General features: G+C 43.8%; 1 protein-coding gene across 1 annotated transcript in view; it reads left to right on the forward strand.

The window, feature by feature from the left end:
* The window catches only part of LOC136652234 (collagen alpha-6(VI) chain-like), a 92,966-nt gene that overhangs the window by 38,285 nt on the left and 32,410 nt on the right, over nt 1-22,271 (forward strand). The window contains exons 5-20 of the mRNA XM_066629161.1: nt 854-1,468; nt 2,205-2,765; nt 7,614-8,171; nt 9,021-9,596; nt 11,651-12,214; nt 13,601-13,932; nt 14,648-14,726; nt 16,575-16,717; nt 16,898-16,990; nt 18,527-18,580; nt 18,660-18,731; nt 18,830-18,856; nt 20,605-20,649; nt 20,741-20,794; nt 21,603-21,665; nt 21,826-21,891. Coding sequence (XP_066485258.1) covers nt 854-1,468; nt 2,205-2,765; nt 7,614-8,171; nt 9,021-9,596; nt 11,651-12,214; nt 13,601-13,932; nt 14,648-14,726; nt 16,575-16,717; nt 16,898-16,990; nt 18,527-18,580; nt 18,660-18,731; nt 18,830-18,856; nt 20,605-20,649; nt 20,741-20,794; nt 21,603-21,665; nt 21,826-21,891 — 3,902 coding nt within the window. The remainder of the gene's footprint in view (nt 1-853; nt 1,469-2,204; nt 2,766-7,613; nt 8,172-9,020; nt 9,597-11,650; nt 12,215-13,600; nt 13,933-14,647; nt 14,727-16,574; nt 16,718-16,897; nt 16,991-18,526; nt 18,581-18,659; nt 18,732-18,829; nt 18,857-20,604; nt 20,650-20,740; nt 20,795-21,602; nt 21,666-21,825; nt 21,892-22,271) is intronic.

The raw sequence follows: 22,271 nt of genomic DNA on the forward strand, positions 1-22,271 counted from the left end.
ACTTGCTAGGAAAACAGAACCATTTGTTCTCCTGTATTTTACTATATCTTACTGAGATTAAACAGAACTGAACAATTCTAAGGAAGAATAGTCAGGAAGCATCTTCTTCTTATGAGTAAGGAAGAAGAGTGATCAGCTATTGAAACTATTATAGAGAAGAATAGTCTTATTTGAAGATAGCGGTGGGAATGTATACAAATCAAAGTGTCCAATAATAAATTTGATTTTATATCAACAGGAGGGAAGGGTACTTGAGAAGGTCTTTGGCATCCCTCCTCTAATTTCTTCTGCCCATTGAAGCAAAGCTGATGGGAACTAGAAACAGGACGTTATCAGTGATTGTGCCGTGCCCGGTTTTCTATGGAACTCATTTTCTAAAGGGCCTGCCTAGTTCTTTCAATCTTTGTGTACAGGAGTATTGCTGTTCCTTTCCCTTAGGCCAATGGTTCCCAAATAGTGCACCGCAGCACACTCACAGGGGCACCATGGGATGTCCCTGGTTGCCCCTCCTACTCCAGGTGCCGCCACTTTGAATCTCGCAAGATACAAGATGGCGACACCCAGCTGAGCGAGGGGCTGCAGGTGTGCCATGACCCCTGTAAGTTTGGGAACCACTGCCCTAGGCCTATGGTTTGGAGTGAGATTGTCTCTTGTGATCTGCCACTGTGTGTATTTTTGGCCAGCTGAACTCTTTCTGCAGCTTCATTAGTTGTTCTATTTATTTTGATTGTTGACTTTGTGGATGGAATGTATCAATCAATCAGATATTGCGCAATAGATGTTTCAAATCTTCACTAAAGAAATACCCCCCAACGCATTTCTAATATTGTGTTGTTTTTCCTCCCGACCACAGTGTGTCCTGGTGATTCAGTTGCAGATGTCGCATTTGTGGTGGATCAAGGGGTTTCACGTGAAAACGCTAATTATATTACAGACTTCTTACAAAATGCAGTGCAATCTCTTGAAGTGCATCGAGAATGTATAAGAATCGCTTTAGTGGCCTATAGTACTGAGCCTCAAATAATCTCTTTTCTGAACACCAGCACAGACAAAACTGAAATTCTTCAGGAAATCCAGAGCTTTTCACCCAGAAAAGGAAAATCAAACCTGGGCGCTGCCATTGATTATACCAGGAAACGCATTTTTGTTGAAAGGACTGGCAGCAGAAAGTCTCAAGCAGTAGACCAAGTTGCCACCATCATCACCCACAGACCTTCAGATGACAATATAAGTGAAGCAGCTACTCTCCTTAGGCGGACTGGTGTGACTGTATTTGCCATGGGCCTTGAAGGGGCTAATGACACTCAGTTAACTCAGATAGTATCATATCCGCCAAAACGGAATGTTATAAAACTAGTCAGATTCTCCGACTTGCCAAGTCAGAATGAGACTTTTCAAAAGAAACTCTTCAGCCAAATACAGAACAAGCTCTATGTCCAGTCTGAAAGACGAAAACAACTCAGAACAGGTAAAATGTTTGTTGCAATCCAAGGAGTGTAATCTCTGCTGGGCAGCTCCATCCTGAGCTGCCCGACGCACAGGGCTGCCACAGCATCCTGAGTACGTGGGCAGCCGCTGGCAGCTCTTTGGGCAAAGGGGACTTTTGTCCCCTTTCCCCCATGTAAAGAAAGTAGCTCTGCAATGGGGCTACTCGACTCTATGCCCGCTATAGAGTGGGCATTGAGTAACGGAATTCCATGTCAAGCACAGAGGCTCAACACAGGACTCTGGATCCACCGGAGCTGAGCTCTGCTAGTCCCGCCTGCTCCTGTTCTGCTCCCTCCCTTGCCACACCTCCTCCCCCACCTTGGAACACCTCCTCCCACCTCCTCCCACACACCCACTCTCTTCACTGCCCGGCAATCCGGCAGCGAAAAGCAGACCCAGCACTGAAGCTGGCCCAGAGCGTGTTCACACTGGGCTAGCTCCAGTGCTGCGCCCATGGTAAGGCTCACAAACATGTTTGCAATAATGCATGCAAGTGGTAAACCAGCGCACAGGGCTCTGGATTGGGCCCTCAATCTCTTGGCTTCTTGTTCGGCCCCCCATTGGTAGGGCTGTGTGCTTTGTCAATGTGCCTTAACCCTTTTAGCACCTCTCAATATGCAAGAGATGAAAAAGTTGAAAATTGCTGCTCTGATGCATCGCCTAATCTTTTGAGTCTATGCTGAGTACTGATATGTTAAACCTCTCTGTTTGCGTAGGATGTGGGGGAACAGAAAAGGCTGATATTTATTTTCTCATTGATGGCTCCTCAAGCATTCATTCTCAAGATTTCACCGACATGAAAAATTTCATGATGGGAGTGGCTAAGCTGTTTACCGTAGGATCTGACGACGTTCGATTTGGAGTTGTGCAGTATTCAAATAGCAGTGTGCTGGAGTTCAAACTTGACTATCATGCGAACATAGCAAAGTTAAACAAAGCTATTAATAACATCAAGCAATTGAACGGAGATACTTACACTGGGGCAGCTCTCGAGGCCCTGCCCCCACTGTTTAAAGAGGCCAGGAAACAGCGCAGCAGCCAAGTGCCCTGCCACCTCATTGTCCTGACAGATGGAGAGGCACATGACAACGTGAAGATACCTGCCGAGATTCTGAGGAGGGCAGAGGTCAACATGTATGCCATTGGTGTGCGAGAAGCAAATAAAACACAGCTGCTGGAGATTGCAGGCTCAGAGTCAAGAGTGTACTTTGTACAACAGTTTGACTCCTTGAAAGATATAAAAGATGCTGTGGTTCGAGATATATGCTCTGAAGAAGGTAAGAGACCCTTGAGGGAATGATTCCAATTTACCCAGAGGCTATTTCATAATATGTGCTCTGAATAATAGGGGGTCCAGTCCCACAATATTAAGCACTTGGAAATCCCTTTGATTTCCACAGGGAAGTTCTGCTCTTGCTTAACAGCCTAATCCTGCCTTTTCCTGCCAAAGCACACAGCGGTGCCAAAATAGGCTGCGCTCAATGCGGTGGTGGTTGGGGGACTGGGAGGCTTGGGAGAGGCAAGGGAAGATATTTTCCCTGACCCCATCCATAAACTCTTCAATCATCAGTGGGTCTCCTTGGACCTGCACCAGCTATATAGCAAAAGCTGCAGGAGCAGAAGAGGCCATGTCAGGAGGCTCTGGAGAAGATAGCATCCCAGCACAAGTTGCCTGTGGTAGAACATGCCCCCTCCCACCTCCAACATCCCCCTTCCTTCCCTCCCCTATCCAGCCCCATCTACCCACCCCCTACCCTGCCAACTTACCACATGCAGGGGGCCTCACCTGGCAGCTGCTGCATGCAGAGTGCACCTCTGCACCTGCAGCAGTGCCCTGGAAGTGAGTGGCTATGTATTCTTCTATAATGGTCTTTACAACACCATAAAGTGCACTTTACCGTGGGAATGCTAGGTCTGGATGCAAAACCAACATATAGGATTGGGCCATGACTTTCTTCTATTGAAATCATTGCAACTGTTCTGTTTTGACTGGATTGTTCTCAATGTTTCTTTGGAAAATTATCTTTAAAAGATTGCTTATAGGAAGAGATGCATTTATGTAAATTGCAATAAGCGTTAATGGAGCCTTAACACATAATAGTCAAAATAGATTAAAATCTACATTCCTACATAAGAACATAAGAACAGCCCCACTAGGTCAGGCCATAGGCCCATCTAGTCCGGCTTCCTGTATCTCACAGCGGCCCACCAAATGCCCCAGGGAGCACACCACATAAAAAGAAACCTGCATCCTGGTGCCTTCCTTGCATCTGGCATTCTGACATAGCCCATTTCTAAAATCAGGAGGTTGCACATACACATCATGGCTTGTAACCTGTAATGGATCCACTTTACCCTTCCCATGCATAATTTTGTATGTCTCAATCATGGCCCCCTCAGGCGTCTCTTTTCTAGGCTGAAGAGGCCCAAACGCCATAGCCTTTCCTCATAAGGAAGATGCCCCAGCCAAGTAATCATCTTAGTCACTCTCTTTTGCACCTTTTCCATTTCCACTATATCCTTTTTGAGATGTGGCGACCAGAGCTGAACACAATACTCCAGGTGTGGCCTTACCATAGATTTGTACAACGGCATTATAATATTAGCCGTTTTGTTCTCAATACCTTTTCTAATGATCCCAAGCATAGAATTGGCCTTCTTCACTGCCGCTGCACATTGGGTCGACACTTTCATTGACCTGTCCACCAGCACCCCAAAATCTCTCTCCTGATCTGTCACAGACGGCTCAGAACCCATTAGCCTATATGTGAAGTTTTGATTTTTTGCCCCAATGTGCATGACTTTACACTTACTGATATTGAAGCGCATCTGCCATTTTGCTGCCCATTCTGCCAGTCTGGAGAGATCCTTCTGGAGCTCCTCACAATCACTTCTGGTCTTCACCACTCGGAAAAGTTTGGTATCCTCTGCAAACGTAGCCACTTCACTGCTCAACCCTGTCTCCAGGTCATTTATGAAGAGGTTGAAAAGCACCGGTCCCAGGACAGATCCTTGGGGCCTGGGTGGATCCTGTCCACCTCTCTCCATTGTGAAAATTGCCCATTGACACCCACTCTCTGTTTCCTGGGTCTTCAACCAGGTCTCAATCTATGAGAGGACATGCCCTCTAATTCCCTGACTGTGGAGTTTTTTCAGTAGCTTTTGGTGAGGAACTGTGTTGAACACCTTCTGAAAGTCCAGATATATAATGTCCACGGGTTCTCCCGCATCCACATTCCTGTTGACCTATTCAAAGAATTCTAAAAGGTTTGTGAGGCAAGACTACCCTTACAGAAGCCATGCTGATTCTGTCTCAGCAAGGCTTGTTCGTCTATGTGTTTTGAGATCCTATCTTTGATGAGGCATTCCACCATCTTACCCGGTATAGATGTTAGGCTGACAGGCCTATAGTTTCCCGGGTCCCCCCTCTTTTTCAAAGATCGGTGTGACATTTGCTATCCTCCAATCCTCCAGCACCGTGGCCGTTTTGAGGGACAAGTTGCATATTTTAGTCAAGAGATCAGCAACCATTCTTCAATTCCTTAGTAACTCTAGGGTGGATGCCATCAGGGCCCGGTGACTTATTGATCTTTAATTTATCAATGAGGTCTGAAACATCTTCTCTTTTAACCTCTATCTGACTTAATTCCTTGGTCAGGAGGGGCCATTCGGGCAGCGGTATCGGTCCGAGGTCTTCTGCCGTGAAGACAGATGCAAAGAACTCATTCAATTTCTCTGCCATCTCTAAGTCTCCTTTTATTTCCCCTTTCTGTCCCTCACCATCCAGAGGGCCAACTGCTTGTCTGGCGGGTTTCCTGCTTCTAACATATTTGAAGAAGCTTTTATTATTCCCCTTAATGCTGCTGGCCATGTGTTCCTCATAGTCTCTCTTGGCCTCCCATATCATCTTCTTACATTTCTTTTGCCACAGTTTATGTTCCTTTTTATTCTCCTCATTAGGGCAAGACTTCCATTTACGGAAGGAAGCTTCCTTGCCCTTCACGGCCTCTCTAACTTGGCTCGTTAGCCATGCGGGCACCCTCTTGGACTTAGTCGAGCCCTTCTTCCTTTGAGGTATACACTTCCGCTGGGCCTCTATTACTGTTGTTTTAAGCAGCCTCCATGCACTCTGGAGAGATTGGACTCTTTTTACCTTCCCTTTCAACCTCCTTCTTACCAGCCTCCTCATTTGAGGGAAGTCCGCTAGTCAGAAGTCAAGGGTTTTTGTGAGAGATTGGCCCCTGATTCTCCCCCTGATGTACATATCGAAACGGATCACAGCATGATCACTGTTCCCCAATGGCTCAGTAACATTGACATCTCTCACCAGGTCCTGAGTACCGCACAATATTAAATCCAGAGTCACCTGTCCTCTGGTGGGCTCCATGACTAGGTGCTCTAAGGCACAGTCATTTAGCATGTCAAGGAATCCGGTCTCCTTTTCGTGACCAGAACACAAATTGACCCAGTCAATATGAGGATAATTGAAGTCCCCCATGATTACAACCCTGTCCCTCCTGGTCACCTCCCTGATCTGTTTCCTCATTTCAAGGTCTCCTTCCGGTTTCTGGTCTGGAGGATGATAGTGTGTGTTGTTGGCAACCTTCAGTCTCAGAAGACTATGGTATCGCGCTCTGGATGGTGGTTCTGGCACAGCGTCTGGTGTGGCTGAAAAGGCCGATTCGGGAGTGACAATCCCTTCCGCACTGGGAGCAAGTGTAGTGTGTCCCTGGTCTGTCTCCCTGGTTATGGGCCTTCCTTCTTTGCCTCTTTGCCTCAGACTGTTGGCCAAGTGTCTCTTCAAACTGGGAAAGGCCATGCCGCACAGCCTGCCTCCAAGCGGGCCGCTCAGAGGCCAGGGTTTCCCACCTGTTGAGGTCCACTCCTAAGGCCTTCAGATCCCTCTTGCAGATATCCATGTATCGCAGCTGTGGTCTACCTGGAGGGCGCTTTCCTTGCACTAGTTCTCCATAGAGGAGATCCTTTGGGATCCGGGCACCATCCATTCTCACAACATGACCAAGCCAACGCAGGCGTCTCTGTTTCAGCAGTGCATACATGCTAGGGATTCAAGCTCGTTCCAGGACTGTGTTGTTTGGAACTTTGTCCTGCCAGGTGATGCCGAGGATGCGTCGGAGGCAGCGCATGTGGAATGCGTTCAGTTTCCTCTCCTGTTGTGAGCGAAGAGTCCATGACTCGCTGCAGTACAGAAGTGTACTCAGGACGCAAGCTCTGTAGACCTGGATCTACAGGCGTACAGGATGATAGTACGCCCCCAGTATTACATCACTCCTCAGGCCTGGTAATTTAACCCATAGAGATGCTATGGAGTCGGACCCACCTTCAATCACTACTTTGCTGGATTCTATCCCTTCCTAACATAAATGGCCACTCCACCTCCAACACGCCCCTCCCTGTCCCTCCTGTAGAGTTTATAGCCCGGGATTGCGGTATCCCACCAGGTTTCTGTTATGCTCACTATGTCAATGTTTTCTCTTGTCACCAGACATTCCAGTTCTCCCATCTTTGCTCGGAGACTTCGGGCATTTGCATAAGAGCATTTCTACATGGAATGCCCCAGGATGGGCTGCTTATTAGCTCCTTTGGTGCAGGGGATCGGAAAGTGTGGATCACTTTGTCAACCTCCTTGAGGGTTGTGATCCACACTTTCCGATCCCCTGCTTTGAAAAGCTCTAAAGAACTATTGATGAATTCAGTCCTTTGAATCTCCAGGTAGGGTAGGGCAGACCCCTGTCTGAAACCCTAGAAAGGCACTGCCAGTAAGTATAGGCAATATTGAGCTATGGATCAATTGCCTTACTTCAGGGATTCTCAATATGTGGGTCCTGACTTGCTGTAGTATGGGGGGGGGGTCAGTTGCAGAAATGTATGTATTATTTTTCTGCAGTATATAAAGGTCTATAGTGCACCATAGATTGGATGAAACAATGGCTTGAGGTGGAGTAAAAATTCTAAATAGATCTGAGTTTCAAAGATTTACAGATTTATTACTAAAATTGGAAATATCTTTTCTGTTAAAATTGCATAACTTATAAGGAATTATTTGTGGCTTATTGAAGTATTTTAAGTGTAGCATTGTAATACTGATTTTCTTTCTCCTCTAGCCTGTAAGGAAATGAAAGCAGACATCATGTTCCTGGTGGACAGCTCTACAAGCATACAGCCTGAGGACTTTCAGAAAATGAAGATTTTCATGAAGGAATTGGTAAACAAATCTGACATTGGCCTAGACCAAGTGCGCGTTGGTGTTGTCCAGTTCAGTGACAAAAATAAAGAAGAATTCCGACTCGATAAGCACTCAAAACAACATGACATCATTGAGGCAATTGGGAGTATATCTCCTATAACAGGGAACACACACACTGGAGGAGCACTGCAATTTGTTTCTGATTACTTCACACCGGCTAAAGGAGCACGTCCCCATGTCAAGAAAATTCTGATCCTGATCACTGATGGGGAAGCACAAGATGAAGTCAAAACCCCAGCTGAGGCTCTGCGAAATGCCGGCATCATTATCTATGCAGTTGGAGTGTTTAATGCCAGTAAACAACAGCTAGAAGAGATAAGTGGGAAACCTGAGATGGTGTTTTATGTGGAAAACTTTGATATTCTAAAGCAGATAGAAAATGACATCATTTTTGGTGTATGTAGTCCCCCTGAGGGTTAGTACTGCCTCTTTTACTCTTGGGCACCCATGCATGGTGAGGTGGTTGGGTGGCCTGCTCAATGAGAAAATGAAACCCTTGGAAAATCATCCTGTCTTGCAGATGTTTCCATCGGGGAACTGTAAATTTGGTACCCAAAAAGATCTAAGTTCCACAAGGAAACTGAAATCTATAATCAATAACATTGTGCATATTTGTTCTTGGACACCCTCTTATGTAGAGAATAACAATGGATTGCCTTAGTTGTAAGAACTACAAGAAAATAATCTATGTGAAGTTCTTTGAATGCTCTAAAAGTAGCATTTATATAAATGCTAAACATTATCATTGTTTTAGGGAAGATCTACATATACGTGATGATGATGATGATGATGTTTCTGTGACCATACCCTGTATCTGATCTCTTGTTATGGTTGTTTAGGGAATGAATAGCGAGAGGGAAAATAGATGCAGTGGTCTGCAGAAACTGGACATTTCACTCTTACAGAATATCTATTTACTTTAGCATTGATGTGAAATGTGTTTAGCAAATTGGTGTTACAGGGCTTCAAAGAGAATAGCTAATGGCATTGCAATCATGTTCCAATTTAACTTAAAAGTTATTGGATCCTTTGAATTTTTTTTTCCATGAGAAAGTAAAGGATCGTAGACTTGGGAGTATGTCTCCTATAGGAGAGAACACACATATTTTTTCATCACTACAACCATCAACACATAAATCATATATATTGTAATAGTGAGAATTTATAATGTGAAATGAATTTGAATTTTTAAGAATTAAAAAAAAATAAGGCTGAACAATCTGATGAATGAAGCTGACATTGTCTCTTCTCATTTGCTTTCCAGAATGCAGAAAGATGAACCTTTTAGATGTTGTATTTGTGATAGATAGTTCTGGCAGCATCGGAGATCCAAATTATGGTCTCATGAAGAACTTCATGATTGACTTGGTGAATAAATCTGATGTTGGCAAAGACAACGTTCAGTTTGGAGCTCTGAAGTATTCTGATGACCCACAAATTCTGTTCTACCTTAATGATTATAGCACAAAATCAGACATAATTGAAGCTATCCAGAATGACACACTTTTAGGTCACACTACATACACTGCGAAGGCTCTTAAACAGTCGGAAGCTCTGTTTGCTGAGCAGCATGGCAGCCGCATACGCAGAGATGTTCCCCAAATTCTTATAGTCATAACTGATGGTGAATCCCATGATAAGGCGAAACTTGATGAAGTGTCGAAGAGACTCAGGTCCCGTAATGTTATTATCTACGCTGTTGGAATACAAGGTGCAAAGAAGGAAGAACTTCTGACCATGGCAGGATCAGATGAAAAATGGTTCTACGTGGATGCGTTTAAAGGGCTAGAAAATGTATCTGTATCATTATCAAACGAGATGTGCAATTCTTCAAAGCCTGGTAAAACATCATGTTTATTTACTGTTAAGTTGACTTTATGTTTTTCTTCAATATTAGGAACAAAGCATCCGTACCTACACAGTAGCACTATAGTACTACTGGGCAAAGTTGCCAGTTCCAAAAGTATCAGGGAAATGAAATAGTGTAATTCTCCAAGACTTACTTTACTTAGAGCCCAATCCTGAGCTTGGCGTGCCGGCTTCCTGCCTGCCTGCACTGTTGCAAATGTGCCGTAAGGCACGTTTGCGAGACTTACCGCCAGACCAGCGTCCATGCTAGCCCAGCACTGGCCGGTGCTGGGCTGGTGCCGGGAGGGCGCCCGTCCTCTGCTGCTCGGCAGTCACATGGACCGCCGAGCAGCAGCATGGTAAGCGGGGGCGGGGAGGGGGCGTGGCGGGGAGGCCGGGGGCAGGGAGAGGGTGGGCAGGAGGCAGGTCGAGGGGAGGGAGCAGGGAGGCAGTCCATTGGATTGTAGTCCCACCCATATCCATGTTCTCCTGCTTTTATTCTTAGCACTATTAAGATTAGCTGTCTGGTCATGTTATCTTTCAAAAGAAATTTTGGGCAAGCATTAATTTCCTTTGCTCGTTTCATCAAAAATCAGAGCTGACACTATGTATTGAAGGCCCTAGGGTAAACGCTGCACTGAGCCTCCCCTGACACACCGTCCAACCCATGATGGCAGACTGGACGTTGTTGCTGCAACATGTATTTGAACCTGGATTTGGGTTGACTGGTGGGCCCCCTGATGGGTGTGAGTCCTTAGTCAGGACCCAAACTGGTCATCCTGGGTAAAAGTTTGAGGGTGATGTCCAAGCTTGTAAATAGTTTTGAATCCCAGTAAGTAAAAAAACAATGCAATAATGAGGACGTGCTGAAATGCAACAGTCACTTACAAACACGAAAAGTAAAATCCTGTAACCCTTATTTCACTTAACTACAGAACGATTGCCCATTAATCTTCTTTTACATTCTGCATCAGGGAGTTCTTTTGTCTGTCAGCAATTTGCTTGATAAAGTTCCCTTATGACCAAACTGGACATGGGGCAGGGAGCAGATTCTGAACTGAAAAGCAAAACAGGAAAGGGTAAAACAGTATCTCCTTGCCTACCCTTCTACTAAGAACAGCAGTCTGTCAAGGTGACTTCTTGTTTTTAAAAAATGCGGCAGTAAATAACACAGAGCTTGTTCCTGAATCCAGCATACCCTTCTGGGTCATACTGCAAGTGGTAAATAGTAGATTGAAGCTCTCCGTGTTGGGTGGGGGCCATGTCATCCTTTCCCATCACTCTGCAGTCTCAACAAAAATCATGCCCCCAAACCTATTATTAGGTCTGGGTGGGAAGCTTTTACTGGAACCAATTCATTCTGGGAGCAATGTACAACTCGCAGTTATGAGGGAATAGTGGTACCCAAAAATCATTCCTTCCTAAAACACTGTTCTTTCACTCAGTTCAACTTTGTAGCTGTGTTGGTGGGGCTCTAGGAGGGCAAGAGGTGAGAAAACTCCTGTTAAAGAGAACCTTTAATATTCTTTTACCCCAAGCCCAGAACCACATGTAGAAATACAGGCTTTAAATACGTGCCTGCATGCTTGGATCTCCACAAGTTCATCTGCAAGACCAATGGTTGGCAGTGGGTTGATGGAAGACAGAACACATTTAGAAGGAGGCCCACAAGTTCAAAATGTTTTAGAAAACTTGCCATATTCCAACTTGTATCTCAACTGAATATAAATCTTAAAAACATGGAACTAGTTTTCTTATTACCATAATGAACATAATGCCGCAGCAAGAAAAGGCATGCAAACTGCCTTAGCATTAAAGATCTAAAAGTCAAGATCTAAAACTCCAGTTCTGTACACTTGTATCCTCTTGGTATGACCATTGGACCAACACTTTTGATATATTCTTCAAGTGCAAGTGGCTTCAAGTGCATTAGAATTTATAACCTCTAAGGAAAAGGCACTCATACTATATTTGAATTTTATTTGCACCTTGGAGCCATATTATTGCTAAATGTCTTGTGTTTTTTGGGTTTTTTTTTCCATGCAGGATGCAACATCCATGGAGAGATCATTTTCTTGATTGATGGTTCCAAAAGCACAGCCAACTATTTTGAGGATATGAAGAGCTTCTTTAAAGAATTGCTTGATCGGATGGTTTTTAACAGCAACATACGAATTGGCATGGCCCAGTTTAGTGATGGATATCAAGAAGAATTCCAGTTGGGTGATCATCAAAATAAAGCTGAACTGAAAGATAAAATTGATAGAGTTTCAGTGATGAAGGGTCGAAAAACATGTATTGGGGAAGCTCTCAAGAGAGTGAAGTCTTTCTTCAAATCACCGAAACAGAGAGTGGTTAGAGATGTCACCAAGCAAATGTTGCTGGTGTTCACTGATGGGAAATCATATGATGATGTTGCTCAACCAGCAGAGGACCTGAGAAAGGAAGGAGTGGAAATATATACAATAGGAGCAGGAAAGGTTAATCATGAAAAACTTGTACGGATAACTGGATCTTCGGACAGAAAATACACAATAGCTAATTTTAGTTTGACATCAGATATTCAGAAAAACTTGATTACTCAAATGTGTGCCCCTGATAGTCAAGCAAGTAAGTTCAGTTTAATAAAACCATTTGAACTGTTCTTTGTCCTATCAGCCCACTGCTGATACTACTGATGTAAAGAAACTTACCTAGTTCTTTCAGTTTTGATTCAGGATTACTGCTTTCTGAAATTTCAGGTCCCTCATATTGCAAAATATTATTTATTTTTCACATGTTTTTACCACCCTTCCTCCAAGGAGCTCAGGGTGGTGTACATAATTCCTCTCCTCCTTTTGTCTTCACAACAACCCTGCAAGATAGGTCAGGCTGAGAGATAGTGACAGGCCCAGGGTTACCAAGGAAGCTTTGCGGCTGAGTGGGGATTACAAATCATCCAGGTCTAAATCTGATTCCTGAACCACTGCACAGTACGGACTCTGTATTCAGCAAACAAGTGGTTTGCTATCACTTGTTGACAAACTTGGGGTCCTTCATGATTTCATTCTTGTGACATGGCCAAATCACCATATCTTTCTCTCTTCCTGTCTCTTTTAAGCCCAGGGGCTTACACTGACCAATCTAATGATGCATCAGTGCAAATCCTGGACCCATGGCAGGAAAGCCAGTGGGGCTGTTCAGCAGGCTGCACCTGCCAGGGCAATGGCTGCAGGTCGCACATGGGTGACAGTGACCCGCTAAACCTCCTCCATCCCACATCATTGCCAGTTAGTTGGCAGTGGGGGAGGGGTTCAGGGGAGAATAATGGGCAGATTGGGGCGGGGGAGCAAGCTGAGCTGCGGTGGGTCAGGGGAGAGGAGGATCTCAGCAGCAGTGGGGCACACCAAGATTCTATTCCCCCTTTCTTGCCCAGCCCCATGCCCAGAATCTCCTTGGATTTACACCAGCAAAAGAGCTGACGTAGGCCCAAGGAGACTCATTGGAGGCCAGATAGCCTACAGGGAGGTAAAAAAATTATTTCAACCAGATGTAACACTTCCCTACACAACAAGCATGACAAAGTGAAGGGATTCAGGCTTGCCTTTTTTTGACACAGTCATTTTCTATGGCGGGTGGGGGGCATCTATATTCTGCTACAGTGCAGGCCAGGAAAAGCTGCATCTCATGATCCTCCTGCTTGCGTAGATTGGCTCAAACTGTCTCACTTCTTTGGTGCTCTTATGTAACCAACAAGATGGCTACTGAGATCTGGTGAATCTCATTTCCTAATGTCCATTTCATTCAAAATATGGTGGACCAGTGTATCTTCTACAGTACACAGAGTTTAGCCAAGCATCTTCTAAGAAATGTAGAAGCAACCAATCTTTAGTGGTAAATGCACCAGCTTTGCCAGAACTTGTTTGGCTTTGTTATTGTGGTTCTTTACCATATCTAATTCTGTCTTCCTGACTTCCTAAATTTGTGATGTTTTCATTTTGTACCTCCATAAAACAGCATGCTTTGTGGATGTTGTTCTGGGGTTTGACATCTCATCTCAGAAGACAGGGGACCATTTATTCCATGGACATCCCCAGTTGGAAGCCAAGCTTCCTGATATTCTGAAAAAGTTAACATCTGACAGCACTGTGAGTTGCAATAGAGGAACAAACACACAGTTTAGTGTGGCAATTCCAATGGAGAGCTCAAACCTTCAAGTAGACCATGAAAAAATCCTAGAGAAACTCAGCAAAATTATCATCAACAAACCATCTCATCTTGATGCCAGGTTCTTGGACACACTTTGGAATTCATTTCAAAAGCTCTCTGATACTCAAAAACGAAGCAAGGTAATTTATTATCTCATCCAACAGGTTTTAGTAAAATGCTACATAATACTGTATAGCTCACCTACTAGCTGAGTTGAAATGAACTGAATCTCCATTGTATTTCTTCTTCAAAGTCTGATATTAGTGTTACTTTATCCAAAAACATTTCAGTTTACAAAAAAGAAATCATTTCTGTACTCTCGATGTCCACTAGACCATTTAATGAGTGAGCATGTAGCCAGATGACACAACAGGTCCAACCTTGTTATACACGGATTTGACTCAACACGAATGGCCACTGCAAATGAGAAGGAAAGTGCTGATCCCTGGAGATCACTCTCCAGATTCACTCTCCAGGCACTTAGAAACTTTCAGGTTTAGAAAGTTTCAGGCTGTAAGCGACCTCCCTGAGCACATGAAAGAAAGATAATCACTTGCTCTGGCTGGCTCGGAGTGAATCCTTTCTGAGCTCCTGGAGAGAGACTGATTGATGGATTGTCTGCTTAATTGTCTTGCATCACAAAGATCAGCAAGGCTATTTATAAACCTAGCAAAGGGGCAATGTTTTTTAAATGAATTTGCTTTAATGCAATTTTTGCCATCCACTGAGTTCTGGGAAAGGAACCCTTGCGGATAATGAAACTCAACCTGTACATATATTTTGTTGCCATTTTGATCACATATCATTGCTCTTTCATTCTCACATTATCTAGGTGTTTTTTTTTTTTCTTTTTAGGTCTTACTTCTTTTCTCTGATGGTTTAGATGATGATGTAACAGTTCTGGAAAAAAAATCTGAAGAATTTAGAAAACAAGGTATTTCATATCAGATCAGAATATTACACTGTTGTCCAAGAGAGTTGATATTGTTATTTATTATATTTCTTTCCCTTGATTCTTTCATTATAGAATTCAAGAGTTCACATAGGGTAGCCTACAGTGACACAGATTCACAGTCTCTCATCAAGCCACTGAACATCAGGGGATAGGTTATAGCTTGGTGGTAGAGCCCAAACTGTGGATTTCAGTAGTCCCAGATTCAATCCCTTGTATCTCTGCATAGGACTAGGGAAGATCACTGTCTGAACCCACAGAGGACCACAACCAATTAATATGACTGACTCTTTATAAAGTAGCTATATATGACCAGCCCTTGCTTAGTTTCAGTGAGGATGGGGTATCATGAGCTCAGACACTAGAACTGTTCAGCTGAACTTGAAATGCCTGTTCTGGGAAGAAATCCATTTTACAACCAAAGTACAAAGGAACCTACTAAAGTTTCAGGTTCCAATAATATTATATCTACATATGGAGGAAGGCAGAGGCATCGGGAGAATATCTAACCAGATTTGGTTATAAGTTTCCAATAATTTTACTGTTCATAACGCTAGGATTACAATCCTGTGCATACATTTCTGGGAGTAACACCCACTGAATACAGTGGATTTTAATTCTGATCAAACCTAGACAGGATTGGCTTATTCAGCTTCATGCCTAATGGTTAATAATAGAAAGTTCTCATCAAAGGATTGCACCTGATGGGTTGCAAAGCAAGGTGGACCTGCTTTACTTGCCAAGAAAGAGTACTTTCTATAGCAACAGGAGCCAAAGTATTCTAAGAGCCCAATCCTGAGTTCCTGGGGTGCGCAGCTGCGGCGGCACTGAAAACGGCTGCTGCAGCACCCTGCATGCCCAAGGCAGCCGCGGGCAGCACCTTGAGAGAAGGGGACTTTCCTCCCCTTCCCCCAGGTAAAGGGAGTAGCCCCACAATGGGCTACAGTGAGCTAAAGCAGTGGTTCTCAAACTCTCTAGGAGAGTTTGAGAGCCACTAATTACTTGCGTGGACGGGGGGGAGGCAGCGGGGGCGGGGGGAAGGCAGCAGCATGATCCCCAGGATCGCGCCACCCAGGGGGGCTGAAGGAGGCTTGGGTGCACTTACCCAAGCCTCCTGCAGCCTCCCCAGACTGCGGGGAGCCTAGTGCGATCTGCAGCAGGGCTCCCCGCAGCAGTGAAAGTAAATGCGGAGCAATCGCGCCCCGCCTCCGTAAGCAGAAGTGGAAACCCCGCCTCCCCCATGCTCCCACTTTTCTCTCTGCTGCTTGGGGGTCCTTGCGACCCCCATGCATGGGTGCTCGCCTGGTATTAGGGCTCACAAACGTGCCTCACAGCATGTTTGTAAGTGCGCGCCGGCAGTAAGCTGGGGCGCTGAGCTCAGGATTCAGCTCTAACACGGTTATCTATATCTGTAATCTAATCATTTTCATCATTGTATTGGTGAGACTAGAACTGTTATTAAAGCATGTGTGCTAAGATGCTTGAACAACTTTGAATATTTGGATTATTATTTTGTTGCATTTATCCCAAGAGCAGTATCCAGCTATTGCGGGCTAGACCTATGTGAAAATAAAAACGTGAAAACTAAAATATTTATTTATTTAAGGAATTTATACCCTGCCATTCCGCCCTACATAATGGCCTTCAAGGCGGCTTACAAAGAGGATATTCTTCATCTCAATTTTATTTTCTGTGTAAGAATCTGAGTTAAACTGAGTGTAAGGAAGAGTGTAGAATTTGAGTGTGAGGAAATGAAAAAGATAATGTGAAAAACAATGGTCTGAGAAACAGGTATTTAAAACATGTCTAAAATAACCAATGTTTTAATAGGGCTGGATGGACTGATAACTGTTGCCCTGAAAGAAAACAAATTGGATAATCTCACATTCTTTGAATTTGGAAAGGGCTTTGGATATAAAAATCAAGACACTATTTATACACCTAACCTTGCCAGGAGGCTCTTAGGATATATGGTAAGTTCAACCCAGAATAATCAATGCATTTGAATGCTAAGATTTTTAAGCTCATTCTTTTGGACCATCACACTAGCAAATATATGATCATTGTGTGGTGCAGAGGTTGTAAGTGTCAGTGGAACTCCAGGAATGTACTAAGAACAAGTGTTTTATCTAGAGTAACTTCTTATTTTCAAGGACAGAATTGCTGAGAGAGCCTGCTGTTGTGTGACTTGTAAGTGCACGGGAGAAGAAGGCCCCATTGGAAACCAAGGGATAATGGGAACTAAGGTAAGGATGAGATTCAATCCTTGGCGTCTCAAGTTAGGACTGGAGTAGCCATTTTCAACCACTGTGCCGTGGCACAATGGTGTGCCGCAAATGGTCCCCAGGTGTGCTGCGGGAATTTGGGAGAGGGTCATTTATCAATAGGACCATTGGGGGATGTGAGCCCCCATTGACAGCACAGTGTGCCTTGTCAATTGTCAAAAAGCTGATGGTGTGCCTTGACCATTTTAGTTCCTTGCCAGTGTGCCACGAGATGAAAAAGATTAAAAATCACTGGACTGGAAAATACCACTCTCTGAAACCCTGAAGGACCACAGCCATAAGAACATAAGAACAGCCCCACTGGGTCAGGCCATAGGTCCATCTAGTCCAGCTTCCTGTATCTCACAGCGGCCCACCAAATGCCCCAGGGAGCACACCAGATAAGAGACCTCATCCTGGTGCCCTCCCTTGCATCTGGCATTCTGACATAGCCCATTTCTAAAATCAGGAGGTTGCGCATACACATCATGGCTTGTACCCTGTAATGGATTTTTCCTCCAGAAACTTGTCCAATCCCCTTTTAAAGGTATCCAGGCCAGACACCATCACCACATCCTGTGGCAAGCCAAACAATTTAGGATGATTTAGATTACCATTAAGAGTAGGTCAGGTAGAAAAATACTTGGAAAAAACTTGGAGGGTGGGAAATTTAAGCTGCACAACTTAATTATAGCAGTATAATCAAATAGGTCCCTAGGTGAAAGTTATATTTTTACCATTTTTTTCTGTGTTTTTTTCAAATGCAAGCACTCAGTGATCGTCTTGGGTGCTGGAGAGAGATCTAAAGTTCTCCTTTTGTGCACCAGTAATTCCAGCTTATTCATTTCCCTACTGCAGTGGTTCTTATATTGGTGGGCCGCAATCCACCAGTTCATGTAAAGGTCCCCCTGTCCCTTTAAGGAACTGGGCAAGGGCTGCAACATGATCCCCAGGATCGCATCCCTAAGGCAGACAAGGGGTCACTTTCACATACTTTCACTCACTGCAGGCTGTTGCAGGTTCCAGGAGGTGCAGTGAGCCCTATGCAGCCTTCTGCAGGGCTCTCGGAGACTTAGAATCTTCAAATAACACAATCTGGGGGTGTGGGGAGCCCTCCGCAGGTCTCCCTATGCCTGCAAAAGTGTAAAAAAAAAAGAAGAAAGGGTCCTTCCAGTTTCATTGAGAAAACCAGAAGTGCCCGTTTTTCTTTTCTTTTTAGTTTTGCAGGCACAAGGAGGCCTGTGGAGCGCTCTCTGCACCCCCCAGACCTCCCAGGACTGCAGCACTGGCTGCAGGTAAGTAGAAAACCCCCTTCCTGTCCCCGGCACCAGTGCAATTCTGGGAATCACGTTGCTGCCTTCCTCCATACCCCGTGACAACTTACAATGCTCCCAACTTCCTTTAAGGAATTTGGGAAGCCCTGCTCTAGTAATTCCTGGGTAAGGCCCTACAGATGAATGTTTCCACGTTCTGATCTTGATTTCCATCTTCATAGATTCATTTCTATTTTATTTTCAGGGATCTACTGGTATTGATGGTAGTCGTGGCCATTTTGGAGAAGAAGGTGTTCCAGTAAGTTTATCTTTCATTTAATTCTTCAGTTCTCAGAAAGATTTGTATGTTCCCATTGACCTTTGGTCTTCTGTGTTAGGGTCCTCCAGGAGACAGAGGATCACAGGGAATGCAAGGTTATAAGGGATGCCAAGGCATTCCAGGACAGAAGGTAAGTGTACTCTAATCACTGATTTTAACCTCATTAAGATGAAGAATTTTTTTATGTTCGCATCATTAAATATATACCTGTTGTTTTAAATATTTCAGGGGGTACGAGGAGTAACAGGAGAGAAGGTACGATTTAGAAATATTTACCTTCTGCGAAATCTCAGTAATTGTTATTGCATCATAAGTAGAAGTGTTTGAAAATGGTGTAAGTTATTCTACTCACAAGTAAATTCATTGTGTTAAGTATGATTTAAGCTGTAGTCCTATCTTACTCACTGAAAACAAACACCTCTAGTCATTAGATTTATGAATTTATGTCTACAATAAGAGAGTGGAAAAAAGGGGAAAAAATGGGGGGGGGAAACAAAATATACATTGCACGCCAATCCGTGTAATAAGGCACTGATTTTTTTGTTTGTTTATTTAGATGAATAGTCAGATTAGGCTGAGATTTTTGAGCTGAGTGAGGGATAGAGGGCTTGACCATCATCTCCTTATCCCACCTCTCCTTGCATCTCTCACTCTGGAATTCCAGATTTATGTTTCCCAATATATACATCTGAAATGTGAGTTTCAGCCTAGTGGGTGATTCTGAGTGGCAGAATAAGTGATGGGAAAAGGGGTAAACGCCTCCTTCCACTTTTCTTCCTCTCAATCTGCAGCATCACAACACCTGGCCAAAGATCCTGTTAACTAAAAAAATGACTACTATAAAATTAAACCTTCATTATATTTTTATGTGATGTATGGTTTGGTCCCTAGGTTTTGGTTTGATTTGATCTAAAGAAAGGAACAGCTGGGGCCAATCCTGTTGTTAGGCATGGTGAATCATCTTTAGGGATACCCATTTTAGGCAAGAGCTGAAAACATACCAGTTCAAACTTATAGATTATGGGCAAGGCAGTTTGATCACAGGAAAAGAGCAACTATATTTCATCCATGTTTTGCCCTGATAATAATGAATCCCTGGACAAAATGGGTTTCCAAGATGGCACCCATCAGGCTGCACATTGTTTATAGCTTACTTGCAGTTTAAAGTTAGAATGTGTTTCTGTTAATTAAAAAAACAAAATAAATAGGGGGTTCCAAAAATAGACTCCGGTTTGTAGTCCTTTCTGGCCTGATTGTTTTGGAATGAATAGAACCAAAACTGAATGGGCTTAGTCTAGTTTGGGATTCATTTAGAGTGGAATCAGGGGTTGACTAGGTTGAGCAATGGTTGAAGGCACATGCCCATCAGAGGCCACTGTCTGGACAGGCCAGTTCTTGAACTCTGAACATCAGTGGCAGTGGTGTCTACTCTCACTGGTCATCTGATCACCCCACCCCACTATAGCTTGTAGCGCACGCTCCGTTGTCATGGCTGCATGCTATGAGGTTGCCGGGAGATAGAATTAGGCTGCTAGAAATTCAATCCATTTCAGAAGTGGGGCAATCTTATTAATTATTTCAGTTACTTCAAGAATATTTCATCACATGGGGATGAGTAAGTTAAGGAAGGCCTTAAAACTGTGACCTTAAATGTGACCTCAAAATTTCAAATAACTCAGCTCATGGCTTTACATATTTGCACAGAATGATGCGTAAACAATCTTCTTGGGAATATATATTTATTTATTTTATTATGGGTCTGAGCCTCTGATAATAGATGGTCATGATGACGGAATGAGTTGGGATAAAGAGACCAGAAGTGCAACCTTACACATGTTTACTCAGAAGTAAGTTCAACTACATTCAGTGGGGCTTACCCCCAAGTAATTGTGTATGAGATTGCAGCCCAAATTGTGACACTGGAGGCAGAAACAACCTAAAACATGCCAAAGTGGATTATAGGGTAACACAGGCATTCATCTTTCCTTATTTTTTTCTGCCAGGGAGAGCTTGGAAGTGATGGAGTTGATGGAATTAATGGAGAGGAAGTGAGTCATTTTCCACATTTTCATGTCTCACTACTGCTACTACCTTTTAAAAAAAATAAAATAATGTATTTTTTCCTCCATCTTCCTCAAGGGATCACGTGGACTCCCTGGACTGAAAGGAGAAAAGGGGAACCCAGGCCAACCGGTACCAATTAAAATTCTACTCTTACCAAATCTGAATTTGAGTTCAGCTCCACCAGGAGATCATGGCCAACTTTAGGGTCATTGCCGTGAACACCTTGCTTCTTATCGATTACAGCCCAATTCTGCCTAGGCTGGGCAATGGCAGTGCACCTCTTCCTCTGGCCTAACTGCTGTAAAGCATTCAGCACCAGGCATAAAAGGGGCTCTGGCAATGCTTGAAGCCACATGCTGCTGGGGCACCAGTGGGAAGGCCTAAGTCATCTTGTATGCTCCAGAGCAATTGGATGCTGCCGCCAATAGAGGTAAGGTGGTGAGGGAGGGATGGAGGTGAGTGGAAGGGCAAAATGACATTGCATTAGGGGCAGGGAAGGCCAAATGAAGCGGTGGCAGGGGATTGGTTGACCAAGTCCAGGAAGGGGGTGGATTCTGCGGCAGCAGTGGCTAATCTCCTTCCTGGACCAGATCCTGTGGCATGGGTCCACACAGACCTGCAACTGTTATTTAGCTAGCACAGGTCTGAATAGAACCCCTCCTGTGGTGCAGAGGGTTACCCACTGTTTTGCGACTAGAGCCCAAGTCTCAGACTCGAGTTCCCATTCCTAACCTGCCAACACTCATTAGAAGAAGAATGCAAATACCTAGTTTCAAGATAAAAAAAAAGGATCAGGGATTGGAGCAGCAAGATCCCCAATTCTTTCGATTTAAAAACTACCAAGAATCTGCATAGCCATGAATGTTGAGAACATACTAATTTGAGAGGCCCATTTGAGGCTATTTCACAGTCTCATGCAGGTATCTTACATCTTCAGGGCAGCTCAGGACCAAGAGGAGTTCCTGGTGACCATGGTCAGAAAGGCTTCCAAGGAGATCCTGTAAGTTTTCCCCAGATGTATGTTTAAAAACAGCATGGTAATTATCTCAAATATTTATCATATGATGAACTACAACTTTTGCTTAGCCCGCATGTTGTTAGACTGAGTGAGACTCGACATTGTTTTAATTAAAACCAATCTTTTAAAAAAATTAATTTAGGGTAACCCTGGAGTTGACAATGGTATACCAGGAGAACGTGGCCCCAGAGGTTCACAAGGCAGCAAGGTAATTACTGCTAATAATCCTGCTTTGTTTTGTTTATTTGTTTTCAAACATTAAAAGTGTCAGTTGTTACAATGAGGAACTGATGGCATTTGAACCATGTTGAAAGCATAACAAATTGGTGCGATTATCGATTTCAATGTGAATTTTTTCAGGAGTTTATGAGGAAATATATTTGATAAGCAATTGTCTAGTGTCAATAATGCCTGTAATATTCATCTGGCAAATTTGCCTAAGATCATTCTATAAATATTAACTCAAAAATCAACACAAACTCTTCACTTTCTGTGTGATCTGAAACAGAGGTGGGGGGGGTGTAAGGAAGTGGGACAAGAAAGCTGCAAACAAAGCTAGATAAGCCAATTCATGCATTTGGTGGAGGT

The sequence above is a fragment of the Tiliqua scincoides genome, chromosome 5 (genome assembly GCF_035046505.1).
Source record: "Tiliqua scincoides isolate rTilSci1 chromosome 5, rTilSci1.hap2, whole genome shotgun sequence".
Classification (NCBI taxonomy): domain Eukaryota; kingdom Metazoa; phylum Chordata; class Lepidosauria; order Squamata; family Scincidae; genus Tiliqua; species Tiliqua scincoides.